The sequence below is a fragment of the Ovis canadensis genome, chromosome 1, assembly GCF_042477335.2.
Source record: "Ovis canadensis isolate MfBH-ARS-UI-01 breed Bighorn chromosome 1, ARS-UI_OviCan_v2, whole genome shotgun sequence".
Taxonomy (NCBI): domain Eukaryota; kingdom Metazoa; phylum Chordata; class Mammalia; order Artiodactyla; family Bovidae; genus Ovis; species Ovis canadensis.
In genome coordinates this window covers 133371980-133387709 of record NC_091245.1, presented here as the reverse complement: position 1 = coordinate 133387709, position 15730 = coordinate 133371980, and the positions used below count along the sequence as shown (strand labels likewise).

General features: G+C 37.8%; 1 protein-coding gene across 5 annotated transcripts in view; it reads left to right on the top strand.

Moving 5' to 3' along the window:
• Nucleotides 1-7269, top strand: part of GABPA (GA binding protein transcription factor subunit alpha) — a 40427-nt gene extending 33158 nt beyond the window's left edge. For 3 of the 5 annotated variants that reach the window (XM_069549803.1, XM_069549824.1, XM_069549813.1), the window contains exon 10: nt 3717-7134. In XM_069549803.1, the coding sequence (XP_069405904.1) occupies nt 3717-3945 (229 nt within the window). In that variant the 3' untranslated portion in view covers nt 3946-7134. Of the gene's footprint in view, nt 1-3716 lie in introns of all 5 variants that reach the window. The other 2 variants (XM_069549795.1, XM_069549790.1) reach the window with 1 other exon arrangement.
• The last annotated feature ends 8461 nt before the right edge of the window (nt 7270-15730 follow it).

Sequence of the window (15730 nt, the reverse complement as noted above, 5' to 3'; positions counted from 1 at the left end):
GCTGCAAAGAATATAATCAGTCTGATTTCAGTGTTGACCATCTGATGATGTCCATGTGTAGAGTCGTCTCTTGTGTTGTTGGAAAGAAGGTGTTTGCTATGAGCAGTGCATTTTCTTGGCAAAACTCTATTAGTCTTTGCCCTGCTTCATTCCACATTCCAAGGCCAAATTTGCCTGTTACTCCAGGTGTTTCTTGACTTCCTACTTTTGTATTCCAGTCCCCTATAATGAAAAGGACATCTTTTTGGGGTGTGTGTTCTAAAAGGTCTTGTAGGTCTTCATAAAACCGTTCAACTTCAGCTTCTTCAGCATTACTGGTTGGGGCATAGACTTGGATTACGGTGATATTGAATGGTTTGCCTTGGAAACGAACAAAGATTATTCTGTCGTTTTTGAGATTGCATTTCGGACTCTTTCATTGACCTTGATGGCTACTCCATTTCTTCTGAGGGACTCCTGCCCACAGTAGTAGATACAGTGGTCATCTGAGTTAAATTCACCCATTCCAGTCCATTTTAGTTCGCTGATTCCTAGAATGTCGACGTTCACTCTTGCCATCTCCTATTTGACCACTTCCAATTTGCCTTGATTCATGGGCCTGACATTCCAGGTTCCTATGCAATATTGCTCTTTACAGCATCGGACTTTGTTTCTATCACCAGTCACATCCACAGCTGGGTATTGTTTTTGCTTTGGCTCCATCACTTCTTTCTTTCTTGCCTTTAGTAGATGAGAAAAGACATTAAATAGAACCCAGAAGCACTAACCTAATGGAAAAGATCAATAAATTGGACTACATTTAAATTAAGAACTTCTGGCCATTAGAAACCATCAAGAGAGTTAAAGTCAAGCCTCGTATATCTGATGTAAGACTCTTACCTGCAATAATTAAAGAACTCTTACAGATCCATAGGAAATTAGGAAAAAATTAGAGATTATCCAAATGGCCAGTCAGTTTGCTGACAAAGGCCCATCTAGTCAAAGCTGTGGTTTTCCAGTAGTCTTGTAGGAATGTGAGAGTTGGACCATAAAGAAGGCTGAGCGCCAAAGGATTGATGCTTTTGAACTGTGGTGTTGAAGAAGATTCTTGAGAGTCCCTTGGACTGCAGGGTGATCCAACCAGTCCATCCTCAAGGAGACCAATCCTAGGTGTTCATTGGAAGGACTGATGCTGAAGCTCCAATACTTTGGCCACCTGATGTAAAGAGCCAACTCGTTAGAAAATATCTTGATGCTGCAAAAGATTGAGGGCAGGAGGAGAAGGGGACAACCGAAGATGAGATAGATAGATGGCATCACAGACTCCATGGACATTAGTTTGAGCATGTTCCAGGGGACAGTGAGGGACAGGGAAGCCTGCAGTCCATGGGGTCGCAAAGTGTTGGACACAACTTATCGGCTGCACCGCAATACATCCAAGAGTGGCTCAAATGAAAATAATTGCTTGTACCAAGTGTTGGTGAGGATATGTAGCAGTGGGAATACTTCTACACTTTTGCTAGGAGTGTAAACTGTGACCAGTAACCTAGCAGTTTATCTTGGATTTACCAGACAAAAATGTACATATATATTCATATAGATTCTTATAGCAGCCTTATGTATAACATCCCCAAATCAGAAGGGGCTTCCGCAGTGGCTCAGTAGTAAAGAATCTGCCTGCAATGCAGGAGACACAGGTTTGATCCCTGGGGTGGGAAAATCCCCTCGTATGAAATGGCAACCAGCTCCAGTATTCTTGCCTGGGAAATACCATGGATAGAGTAACCTGGTGGGCTGTAGTCCCTGGAGTTGCCAAGAGTCGGACACAACTGAAGTGATTGAGCATGTAAGCATGCACGAAATCAGAAACCACCTAAATATCTTGCCACAATAGAGTGAATAAGTAAACTGTGATATACTATAGAATACTGTGGATCCATGAAAATGCACTGATATGGGTGAACCTCAAACATAATATTCCGTGAAAAAAATCCAGACCCAAAAGAGTGTATACTGAATTCAAACAGTATCATGCAAATAACAGCAAAACTAAATTACAGCACTTACAGATGCATGTTTGGGTGATAAGAATACAAAAAGCAGCAATGAAATTATTATCATGAACGAGGATTGTGCAGCCTTCTAGAGCAAGGGAGGGGTGATGATTGAGAGGGGCTGTGGAGGAGCTGTGGGGTACACGCAGTGTTCTGTGTCCTGACCGGAGTCATAGTTAACAGGTGAATGAATGTTCACTTTATAATAAGTCACTGAGCTGTTCACTTAAATCAAAATGCCTACAGTATTTTAACTGGATGACAAGCTGTTGGTAGTTTGTGGGCTGAGTTATAATTCTGTATTAATGTAGTTGACAAAAAGACACAAGACTATGCCCAATGTGTTACATCTCCTACTGGGAAAGTGGACATAACCATTATACTTTAGCTGTTCTGGAATTAGGGAAGATGACAATTTACTGCCTGTAGTTTTTTGTTAATGGATTTTTGGTTACACTGAGTTACTTTTATAATAAAGTCCTACTAATGTGATAGTTATACCACCTGTACTTTTGCATGTAGTTTGTTTTGTAACAGCTCTTCATCAAATGAGTGCAAATGCACCCAAGTGGGCAGTACAGTTTTAAGATAAAGTCTCCAAAGTCTGCCAGCCCAGAAGTTTTGACTTACCTTTTTCCTGCTGATTGGAATTGGCAGTGCACGTGTGTGTGTGTTTGTGTGTTAGTTGCTCAGTTGTGTCAGACTCTGCCACCCCATGGACTGTAGCTCACCAGGCAGTGCATAGGGGTAAACAGTCTTTTCCAAAGTGAGTATCATTCCAGTCTGTTTTATATCCATAAACCAGGCTTCTAGAGTGATTTCCCCAAGTGTACCTGTGTAGCTTTAGAAACGTTGTTTCTTTATGAAGTCTTCTTTTCTGTTTTTCTGGTCCTCTTTCTTTTTTCTTTTTTTGTTTTTAAACCCTTCTGCTTACAGTTTTGAGGCTCCCCTATTGGTTTGGAGAATTTCTCTGGAAGGAGAGCTTTTAATATATTAAAATGATAAAGATGAAGGCATAGATATGTAATAAAGCATTTTATACAAGACAGAAAAATGGACATTCCAACAACCAGAGAATATGTATATTTAAATCTTTTATTCATACAATATGGGTTCTTAATTATCACCATAGCTTCTATTTTATAGTAGGCTATATGTGTCAGTCGTTGTGTGCTAAGCACCTTACAGAGATAATCCTTTTAATCTTCAATAATTCTATTAGGGTCCATACTTTTTAAAATCTCATTTTATAAATGAGGAATACAAGCTTAGAGCAAACAAATGTGGCTTTCCTGTAGTCACAGGAAAGACGTGAGGTTTTGATTCTTGGCACTCTGATTCAGACTCCTTATTCTTGGATTCTGTTACTGCTCCTAAGATTTTTTTTTGTTTTGCTTATAATGTTTATTTTTAAATTCAGTGTTGCAGCATAATTTTTGAGAATATGTTTTTTGGATTTAGTACATAAAATTTTAGAGTACTTAGCATTGAAATGTTAGTGAATATTTTAAAGTTTCTTTGGATAACAGCATTAAATATTTCTATATAACCTCATTGTTAGTTCCTGTTGTGATAGGTATAATACTAGGTTTCTGTTTATGGAATAATCTGTGAAGTATTGTAAGAAGTCCAGATTTTAAAAAATTTTTTATATGGTCGTAATGCCGTTTTCTCTTTTTAAAGGTATTATTACGATGGGGACATGATTTGTAAAGTTCAAGGCAAGAGGTTTGTCTACAAGTTTGTCTGTGACTTGAAGACTCTTATTGGATACAGTGCAGCAGAGTTGAACCGTTTGGTCACAGAGTGTGAACAGAAGAAGCTCGCGAAGATGCAGCTGCACGGAATCGCCCAGCCGGTCACAGCAGTAGCCCTGGCTGCTGCGTCCCTGCAGACAGAAAAGGATACCTGAACCCAGGACCTTCTGGGAGTCCAAGGTCTTTCTTAAAATGTTAGAGCAAACATTGCTCTTCCCTTTATTACTGAATTTGAATCTTCTTTTATTTCTAGACTGTACAATCTGATGCATGATTTTTTTTATAAATATTTCATACTCTTGTGAATTTGGATCTTTTTACTTTGAGCATATATTTTAGAATATGTGTATGTTAAACAATCACCACAATGTCTTTAGGCTGGTTCATTGTGGGATAGTTTGTTAACAGTCAGAAAAGCTAAACTGGTCAGTATTAATGTCTAGCCCTACCAAAAATAGCCAGTAGCATCTGAGGATGAAAAATAAATGAAGTATCTCCAGGAAACAGTCTGGCTTAACTATTAATATTTTTGAAAATATAACTGTTTCCCCTCTCTGCTGCTTTAGATGTTGCTTTACATAAAAACCAGAAAATGGAATTTTTCACAGCTGAAGCATGTATGCCTGTTTCATCTAATCAAGCAGAGCTAAAGTAATCATATCCAATAAAATTATAATATTAATAAAATTACTAAGAGTATCATGTTATTAAAATAATTTATGTATTTTCAAGCAAAAGACAGTAAAAAAGACTGGCAGAAGAGCAGTGCTGAAGAAAGAGATCCAGGTTTAAATCTGGCTTTACTCAAAAGCCAATTTTAAGGATTTACTGTATAGATTATTCATAATGTCAGGCCAAGAATTTAAATTATTACAAGAGAGACATTAAATCCTAATAAACCAACTATTAAAAAATTCTCAGATGATCTCTGTTTTTCCTGTCAGAGATTTAAAAATCTGAAAAAGTATACCTCAACCAGAAATAAAATTTTGGTTTAGTTTGGTTTGTTATGGCTCCCTTTTTTAAAAAATTAATTATCCTATAGTGCTTGTTTATTATACAAAACAGCTTTCCTCGTCTTGTGTTTCTGATGAAGACTTTAAATCAGTCGGCAGTACTTGATCTTTCAAGACATGAGTAAATTACTTGCAAATAGTCCTAAAAGGAAAATTTGACCTCCAATACAGGCAGTCTTCTCTTAAAATTTCCCATTTATTTAATTTTTTCCTTTGAATATTACATATGTGAGTGTACAAATATCTGTATGCATGTCCAGTTGGCCATCTTATATATACACACACACACACACACATATATATACACACATATAAACAAAGACATAATATTCAAAAGGTGATATTTCAAAACTCGCTTAGAAATCCTTTAAAAATTAAATAATTCTTACATACATGAAACTCTTTTCCTGCTACAAGCCAACACTGAACAGAAATGGCTAGAAATGTCTTTTTCTTACTTGCTTTGCTTGGTTTCCTTACTTTTTTTCTCTTTGCGTTTTAAAGTATAATGCACAAATCATGATATGAGATACTTTAATCTTCTTATAGCAGAAGACTGATTCTCAAATATTACTCTATGTACCTTCTCCCTCATCATCTCCTTTAAATCCATCCCCTAAACAGCTTTATAAGAGCTCATTTAGTGCATTTAACTAACTAGGAGGAAAGGGCCACAGTAATGCAAGAAGCTATTGTTGGCAGTTGCTGCCCCCCAGTACTAAATAGTGGTTTGGAAAGAACCATAGGAGGCAGGGATCTTAGGAAGAGAGAGGAGGGGGAGGTGTGTACGACCTCCTTTTCTGATAACTTCAGATCATAATATTAAGTGTTACACTGTGGGACTACAACATGTTATGTCAGTTCACTTATATTATTGTTTCATGTCAAAGTCCTTTAAGAACAAGCAGTAGAAAGAATAAAATCTGTAATTTCCATTTTAACCTTTTTATAAACACAGAATAGACTGACAAACTATTAGTTCAGCTTGGATGCTGTGATTGCAAGAATATCAGAGTAGAATAGCAATATGATACAGATGTTCTAGTTCAGATAACAGGTAGCTGAAAAGAGGATTTTTCACCATCCTCTTATGGTCTGGGAAATTGACAAGTCAGTTACAGTTTTAAAATAATAATGATAAAGTCTACTTTTCTGTTATATTATCGAGAGCTTAAAATTAGTGACTTTCGACTTGAAATACTTTGAGGGAGACATTATGTTAAAGTTTTAGCCAAGTTGACAGATTTCCGTTATATATATCTCCGCTATGTGTGTGTGTATTTTAAGGCAAGGAATTCTCCTAGATCTCTAAAAATCAGTCTATTATTTCTTTTTTATTTTTCCCCTGTGTTCCTCAGATACCTTAAAAAAATTCTTTTCACTTTCTTCCTTTTGCAGTTTTTCTTTTATTCCTTGTTATCATTTGAACAATCAGTTCTCAAACACAATCTGATGCTGTTTCTTTTTTCTTCTTTGGCTCTCTCCATCACTTTATGCACCATAAGCAATGAGACTAATATTCCCAGTTGATTCAAGAAACTTCCGTTACTTTGTCTCAGCTTATAAACTGTGTCTGTTGTGCTTATTGAGGTTGCAGTTATCAGAAGCCAAGTAGTCTTGTCTTTTATTGAAAGATAACTTGTAGTTTGAAAGAAAATATAACTTATGCTATTCATTCTTTGCTCTGATTTTATGGATAAATAAATCTTTCAGAGGATGAAAGATAAAATTATTGGTTATTTCTATACCATTTAAGTATAAAAATAATGAAACCTTCAGTTTTGTTTTAAAACTTTTTCCACATGAGATTCTCATTGAGCATTTTTATACGTATCTTGCTAGCCTGAAGTTTAGGAATTTGTGTTGGCATCAGAAAATCAAACAGATCAGGGAAAATTGCTGTGTGGTTGATTGCCACATGCATTGACTCATCACATTTATTTTTGTGACAGTCCATGTCAGTTAATTAGGAAAGATTGTTTTTTTGCCCCTGATAAATGGTGAAATTCAAGTATGATATTTCTTTAAAGGGTTGTGCCTCCAAATATTTTTGGTGAGGTCTGCTGTTTTCATATTCATCATTTTATGCTACTGCCTTTTAAAAAGAACTAATGTATCTTTGAAATAGCACAAAAATGTTTTAAATTTCAAAATAACCTGTGACTAACTTAATGTCTTCATATCTAGAGGGTATAAAAATATTGATATTTCAGTGATATTTCACTCGCTGCCAGAAAAAAATATTCTCAATCTTTTGTAAGAGGGAGGAAGATTTTTGCATACATTTTTACTCTTTAAATAAAGACACTTATACTGTCATAATAACAATTATGTATTTCTTTGTGAGTTTTTTTTTGTAATTTTACATAAGACAGTTATTTTCTATTTTTACTCAGATAAAAAAATATTTGTGCATAAAATGTAAAAATAGTAAAATGATAAAAATAAAACTATTATACAGTATATTTCTGTGTTTTTTAGAAGTTTTTTCCCCAGCATACAGATAGTCTCAGATTCCTGGGATATTCAATTCCTGGTTAGATGAAAATGTGACAGTTCACATCTGATGTATTATACATGTGATTCCCATATATTTTATTTAAAAACTATTAATGTCAATTTGGGAAGAACAGATTCCACTGAACTAAAAATAGGTGTTAGAGAGTTTAGTCTTTTTAAGAAAATAAATGAAAACCCCATAAACAAAGCTGAACTATTTCAGAATAGCAACAGAAGAAATAGTAACACTGAGTACTTATCAAAAGGCAAGTTGATGATTGTTAGAAATACTTAGTCAAGTTTGCTAGGTTTCCTTTTTGTTTTTTTTAAATTAGGAAAAATTGTTTCTTTATGTTGGCTGTGGGTGCTTCAGCCAGGAGCAGAGTGTAGAGGAATCAAACCGGAAAGGAGAAAAACCTTACTTTCACTTTTGTTTATGGTCAAGCAGTGATCACATTTTAACTGAACTGCTTTAAAAAGAAATGGTTTGAGTAGAATAAATTGCTTTTCACACAATCTAGTTTTATCTAGTTTGAAGTGATGAAAATCATCAGGTATATTTGTTCTCCCAAGACACTAATTTTTTTGTTGGTACAACTGTAAAGCTTAATTTGCAAGCTAATAAGCACCTATTTAAAAGGACTTTTTTTTTTTACTACAAGCAAACTAATTTAGAACATTGCTTTTAAAGCTTTCTGTAGTGAAAGTGAAAGTCATTCAGCTGTGTCTGACTCTTTGCAGCCCCATGGATTATACAGTCTGTGGAATTATTCAGGCCAGAATACTGCCTTTCCTTTCTCCAGGGTATCTTCCCAACCCAGGAACTGAACCCATTGCAGGCTGATTCTTTACCAGCTGAGCTACAAGGGAAGGCCAAGAGTACTGGAGTGGGTAGCCTATCCCTTCTCCAGCAGATCTTCCCAACCCAGGAATCGAACCAGGGTCTCTTACGTTGCAGGGAGATTCTTTATCAACTGAACTATCAGGGAAGCCCTTTTATTTCCAATTAGAAACTGAAACTTTTATAAAAAGTGAATTAATGGAGGGAGGAGGAAATGAGTTTTTTAGTGGGTAGAACGTTTGTTTTACAAGATGACAAAAGTTCTAGAGATTGGCCACACAACAATGAATATACTTAATACTACTGAATTGTACACTTATGTGTGGGTAAGATGATAAATTTTATGCGTATTTTAAAATTAAAGCTTTTATTAAATTAGAATTTAATTATTCAGTTAACTCACCAAATTAACAGAATACAGAGAATAAAAAACATTATCTTAGTAGATGGCAGGAAAAGTATATGTTAAAACTCAACATTCATTCATGACAAAACCTCTGGGCACGCTAGAACTAGAAGGGAACTTCCTTAACAATACAGAGCATGAAAAACCTATAGTTAGCATCATTCACAATGGTTTGTTTTCCTTCTAAGATTTGCTTGCTTGCTCAGTCGCTCAGTCGTGTTTGACTCTGTGCAACCCCATGGTCTATACATGGAATTCTCCAGGCAAGAATACTGGAGTGGATTGCCATTCCCTTCTCCAGGGGATCTTTCCAACCCAGGAATCAAAGCTGGATCTCCTGCACTGCAGGCAAATTCTTTACATCTGAGCCACCAGGGAAGCCCAAACATGAAGTATTCCAGGAAGGCCAGAATACTGGAGTGGGTAGCCTTCCCTTCTGCAGGAGATGTTCCCAGACCAAGGATTGAACCCAGGTCTCCCACACTGCAGACGGATTCTTTACCAGCTGAGCCACCAGGGAGGCCCAAGAATACTGGAGTGGGTAGCCTATCCCTTCTCCAGCGGATCTTCCCGACCCAGAAATCGAACTGGGGTCTCCTGCATTGCAGGTGGATTCTTTACCAGCTGAGCTACCTGGGAAGTCTAAGATTTGGGGAAAGGCAAATTCTGGGCTTCCCCAGTAGCTCAGTGGTAAAGAATTTGCCTGCAATGCAAGATACTGGCTTTGATCCCTGCATCAGAAAGATCCCCTGGGGGAGGAAATGGCACCCCACTCCAGTATTCTTGCCTGAAAAATCTCATGGACAGAGGAGCCTGGCAGGCTACAGTGCATGGGGTCATAGAGAGTTGGGCAAGACTTCGTGACTAAACAACAACAACAAAAGAAATACTTGCTCTCATTTCTAGTCCACACTATACTTAAGACCACCTGGAAATAAGGCAAGAAAGAGAAGAAGCATATGTATTGTAGGAAATGAAACTGCAGAAGACATCAAATGTAATGAAACTCCTAAATAGATTTAAAAAAAACAAAACTAGAATTAGTGAGTTTAGTGAGGTAAGATACAAGGTCAGTATACAAAACTCAGTTGCATGCTAGCAACAAATAATTGGATATTGAAATTAAAACGAAGTAATTAAGGAAACAGCAAAAGTTGTGTAAGACTAAAAAAGAAAGTGGAAAGATGTGTATCATAATTGTGAATTGGAAGACAATTTTGTAAATGTTAACTGTCTCTAATCCATAATCAAAATTCTGATGGTTTTCTTTGTAAACAAGCATCATAAAAATATATGTAAATAATATGTAAATACAAATGACCCAGATAGCCAAAATGATTTGAAAAAAATATTAGAGAACTTGATCTATCTATAGAAAGCTTTGCTATTCTTATACTGCAAGATACAATGAGATCAGGATAGATACGGATTAGTGAATAGAATTGTCCAGAAAGACTCACACATACATGGCTAATTGAATTTTGATAAAGGTAACAAGGTTCCTGATCAGGGAAGAGATAGCCTTCTCAATAAGTGTTATGACAACTGTATATATTTATGGAGAAAAGTGAAGCTGTATCCTTACCTCATGTCACATAAAAATTGGATGGCTAAAGATGGATCAACCTAAACATAAAAAGTCTCAAACTTCTTGAAACTGATACAATGTTGTCAATTAGCTGTACCTCAATTTGAAAATAAAAACTTTTTCAGTTGCTCAGTTGTGTCCAACTCTTTGTGACCCCATGGACTGCAGCACACCAGGTTTCCCTGTCCTTCAACATCTCCTGGAACTTGCTCAAACTCCATTGACTTGGCAGTGCCATCCAACCATCTCGTCCTCTGTCGTCCCCTTCTCTTGCCTTCTATCTTTCCCAGCATCAGGGTCTTTTCCAGTGAGTTGGCTCTTTGCATCAGGTGGCCAAAGGATTGGCTTCAGCTTCAGCATCAGTCCTTCCAATGAATATTCAGGATTGATTTCCTTTAGAAAATCAAATCCCTTGCAGTCCAAGGGACTCTCAAGAGTCTTCAACACCACAGTTCGAGCATATCAATTTTTCATTGCTCAACTTTCTTCATGGTCCAGCTCTCACATCTATACATGACTACTGGAAAACCTATAGCTTTGACTACATGAATCTTTTGGCAAAGTTATGTCTCTGTTTTTTAATATGCTATGTAGGTTTGTCATAACTTTTCTTCCAGGGAACAAGCATCTTAATTTCATGGCCACAGTCACTGTTCGCAGTGATTTTGGAGTCCAAGAAAATAAAGTCTGTCACTGTTCCCAAATCTTAAAACCTCTCAAACTTGTAAAACAAGAAAGTTTTCATGACCTTGAGATAGTCAAAGATTTCGTAGATAAAGTCGTAAACAAACAAAATAGTAAAATAGACCATCAACATCTTTTGAAACCTCTCTTCTTTGAAAGACACTATTTTTAAAAAAAGACAAAACAGTAGAAAAAATACAAGCACTACACTTAAACCTTCAGTTCAGTTCAGTCGCTCAGTCATGTCCGACTTTGCGACCCCTTGAATCACAGCGCGCCAGGCCTCCCTGTCCATCACCAACTCCCGGAGTTCACTCAGACTCACGTCCATCGGATAGTCAGTGATGCCATCCAGCCATCTCATCTTCTGTTGTCCCCTTTTCCTCTTGCCCCCAATCCCTCCCAGCATCAGAGTCTTTTCCAATGAGTCAACTCTTCGCATGAGGTGGCCAAAGTACTTAAACCTTACAAAGTTCTTGTTTCAAAAAATGTATGGATCTCTTAATAAGACCATCCAGTAATATATGGTCAAAGTATTTGAACAGACACTTCACAAAAGATGTACAAATAGTCAATAAGTATATGAAAAACTGCTCAGTGTTATCAGACTTCAGGGAAACACAAAGTCACACTTTACTACTGCTAAATACTCATTGGAGTTCATGCACATCACCACTGAAAATGTAAAATAATAGCACACTACTTTGGTAAACACATTTTTGTCACAACCCAGCAGTTTTAATCCGAGAGAAATTTTTACCCATGAGAAATACAATATATCCACCAAAAGACTTGGACACTAACATTTATAGCAACTTTAGTGGCTCCAATTGTAAACAATCCAAATACGATGGAAATACCACTCAGCAACACAAAAGATTGAGCAACTGCTTCACCAACAACTCTAGAAAAGGCATATCTAGGAAAAGCACAGAAGGCAGTTCCGTGGTCACCTAGGGCTGGGGATTCAGTTCAGTTCAGTTGCTCAGTCGTGTTTGACTCTTTGCGACCCCATGAATCGCAGCACGCCAGGCTTCCCTGTTCATCACCATCTCCCGGAGTTCACTCAGACTCACGTCCATTGAGTCAGTGACGCCATCCAGCCATCTCATCCTCGTTCATCCCCCTCTCCTCCTGCCCCCAATCCCTCCCAGCATCAGAGTCTTTTCCAATGAGTCAACCCTTCTCATGAGGTGGCCAAAGTACTGGAGTTTCAGCTTTAGCATCATTCCTTCCAAAGAAATCCCAGGGTTGATCTCCTTCAGAATGGACTGGTTGGATCTCCTTGAACTCCAAGGGACTCTCAAGAGTCTTCTCCAACACCACAGTTCAAAACCATCAATTCTTCAGTGCTCAGCCTTCTTCACAGTCCAACTCTCACATCCATATGTGACCACAGGAAAAACCATAGCCTTGACTAGATGGACCTTAGTCGGCAGAGTAATGTCTCTGCTTTTGAATATGCTATCTAGGTTGGTCATAACTTTTCTTCCAAGGAATAAGTGAGTGTCTTTTAATTTCATGGCTGCAGTCACCATCTGCAGTGATTTTGGAGCCCCAAAAAATAAAGTCTGACACTGTTTCTACTGTTTCCCCATTTATTTTCCATGAAGTGATGGGACCGGATGCCATGATCTTCGTTTTCTGAATGTTGAGCTTTAGGCCAACTTTTTCGCTCTCATCACTTTCATCAAGCGGCTTCTTAGCTCCTCTTCACTTTCTGCCATAAGGGTGGTGTCATCTACATATCTGAGGTTATTGATATTTCTCCCAGCAATCTTGATTCCAGCTTGTGTTTCTTCCAGCCCAGCGTTTCTCATGATGTACTATGCATATAAGTTAAATAAGTAGGGTGACAATATACAGCCTTGACGTACTCCTTTTCCTATTTGGAACCAGTCTGTTGTTCCATGTCCAGTTCTAACTGTTGCTTCCTGACCTGCATACAGATTTCTCAAGAGGCAGGTCAGGTGGTCTGGTATTCCCATCTCTTTCAGAATTTTCCACAGGGCTGGGGATAGGGGATGATTTTCTGAACTGGGCACAACAAAATTTTGAGGGTTCATGAGCCCATCATTGGAGAAGGCAATGGCACCCCACTCCAGTACTCTTGCCTGGGGAATCCATGGGCGGAGGAGCCTGTAGGGCTGCAGTCCATGGGGCCATGAAGAGTCGGACGCGACTGAGCGACTTCACTTTCACTTTTCACTTTCATGCATTGGAGAAGGAAATGGCAAACCACTCCAGTGTTCTTGCCTGGAGAATCCCAGGCTCGGAGGAGTCTGGTGGGCTGCTGTCTATAGGGTCGCAGAGTCGGACATGACTGAAGCGACTTAGCAGCAGCAGTAGCAGCAGAGCCCATCATACAGTATGCTATGATTATATGGGTGGATGAATTTTCCAAAGCTAATTTACATCTATGCATGAAATGAGAGCATGAGGCCATATAAATTGCATCTCAGTTAAAAACGGAATTACTAGGGGGACTTCACTGGTGGTCCAGTGGCTACAACTCTGTGCTCTCAATGTTGGGGGCCAGGGTTCAATCCCTGGTTGGGAAGCTGGATACCACACGCTGCAACAACACAGCTAAGACCCAGTGCAGCCAAATTAATTAATTTGAAAGATCTAACTTAAATACATTGAATTATTAGAATAAATGAAAAAGATGAAAATGCATACCCACTTTTTAAAATTTATCAGGTTCAGCAGACATAGATTACTCTGGCAAATTGCCATAATTGTTTCAATATCTGTCCTTATATACCTCTGGACAGATAACAAGAGTTCACTGACACTCACCTGCAGATCATACTGATCTTATAGTATTTTGTCATTAGATGAAGAGCATCAGTTTTAGCTAAATGATTACGGCAATGTCATTGGCATTTGAAAGTTTCTCTGTAATCTGAGGAGAGCAAGGTTATTAATCTTGGGGTCCATACTTCAAGACACAACTAACACTCGGTTAAGACCTGTATTATTTTGGGGAGTAATAGTAATTAGATATGAATAGAACAGTTAAAGATAATAAACTATTGAGTACTTTTATGAGCAACTCTTCAATTCACCTGCTCATAAATCTATGCAAAATAGTCTTTTAATATTTTCCATAATAAAAGGAAAAGTGAAGTCTTCTAAGGTTGGTTTTACTTATGGATAAAGGGATATGATACACATTCCATTAGTACATCCATCAACATCATTGACTTTTTATACAGTTCATAGCGTTCTCATGGCTAGTATACTGGAATGGTTTGCCATTCCCTCCTCCAGTGAGTCACGTTTTGTCAGAACTCCCCACTCTGTCCCGTGCATCTTCAGTGGCCCTACAGGGCACGGCTCATAGCTTCATCAAGTTTTGAAAGTCAATTAGCTGTGACAAGGCAGTGATTCATGAAGGGCTTCAATACTTTGACCACCTGATGTGGACAGCTGATTCATTGGAAAAGACCCTGATGCTGAGAAAAAGTGAAAGTGAAGTCGCTCAGTTGTGTCCGACTCTTTGCGACCTCATGGACTGATTAGAGCCTACTGGGCTTCTTGGTCCATGGGATTTTCCAGGCAGGAATACTGGAGTGGGCTGCCATTTCCTGAGAAAGGTTGAAGGCAAAAGGAGAAGAGGGCAACAGAGGATGAGATGGTTGGATGGCATCACCGATTCAATGGACATGAACTTGGGGAAACTCCTGGAGATGGTGAGGGACAGGGAAGCCTGGCCTGCTGTAGTCCATGTGATCTCAAAGAGTCGGACACAACTTAGCAACTAAACAGCAACAGCAACAACATCATTGGGTAGTTGAACCAGAACATTTGCTTGGCTTAGTGGTTAAAGGAAATAGTTATGCATTAAGAATCCCATAATAGGATTTGTGTCTTCAGCTCTCAGAATATAAAATAAAGAGGATATTTTATTTTAAAGAAATTTCTTTAACTGTGAAAATCTACCCTGCTGGTCTGAAATTTATTGATTAAGTGATTAAACAGATACAGAGTACCTAACTGTATGGAATATGTAAGGCAGCGTGTCAAGGAAAGACCAGAAGAGCTAGTTTATAGACCTAGCTTTGCCACTAACTAGTATGACATTGAGGGCAAGTTGTCTAGCGTCTCGGCTCCTTCCTATCTTCCAAAGCTGGGATAATAGATACATTTGTGTACAATGCAGGTGTATGGATAGGATTCACATGGAATTACATGGAATCACATGTAATTCACATGGATTACATGGAATCACATATATGAAAGTATTTCATCTCACAATTATGTAATAAGCACAAGGGTCTGGAAAAGAACATCTAACATCTAACATCCAAAGAATCCTGTTCTCTATTGTGGCAACTAGTGCTTATTTCATTTAATGATAAAATGATACAATATTGTAAAATGACAAAATATTATAAAAATGATAAAGTATTATTGAATAACTGCAGGAATGATAATAAAGACTAATTCTGATCACTTAGCGCAATAACTTCTAGGTCCATCCACGTTGTTGCAAATGACAAAATTTCATTTATTATGGCTAACTAATATTTCTTTGTATGTATTTGCCATATCTTCTTTATCCATTCATCTATTGATAGGTACTTAGATTGCATCTGTATGTTGACTAAACAATCTGCAGTGAACATGAGGTGCAGGTATCTTTTAGAATTAATGTTTTTGCTTTCTTCAGAAAATACCCAGAAGTGGAATTGCTGGATATTAGTTCTATTTTTAATTTTTTAAGGAACGGGTGTACTATTTTCCATAGTGGGTGCAGCAATTTACATTCCCATTAGCAGGGCATGAGAGTCCCCTTTCTTTCAAATCCTCACCAACGCCTGCTATTTATTGTCTTTTTGATAACTACCATCCTGATAGATATGAAGTGATATCTCATTGTTGTTTGATTTGCATTCAT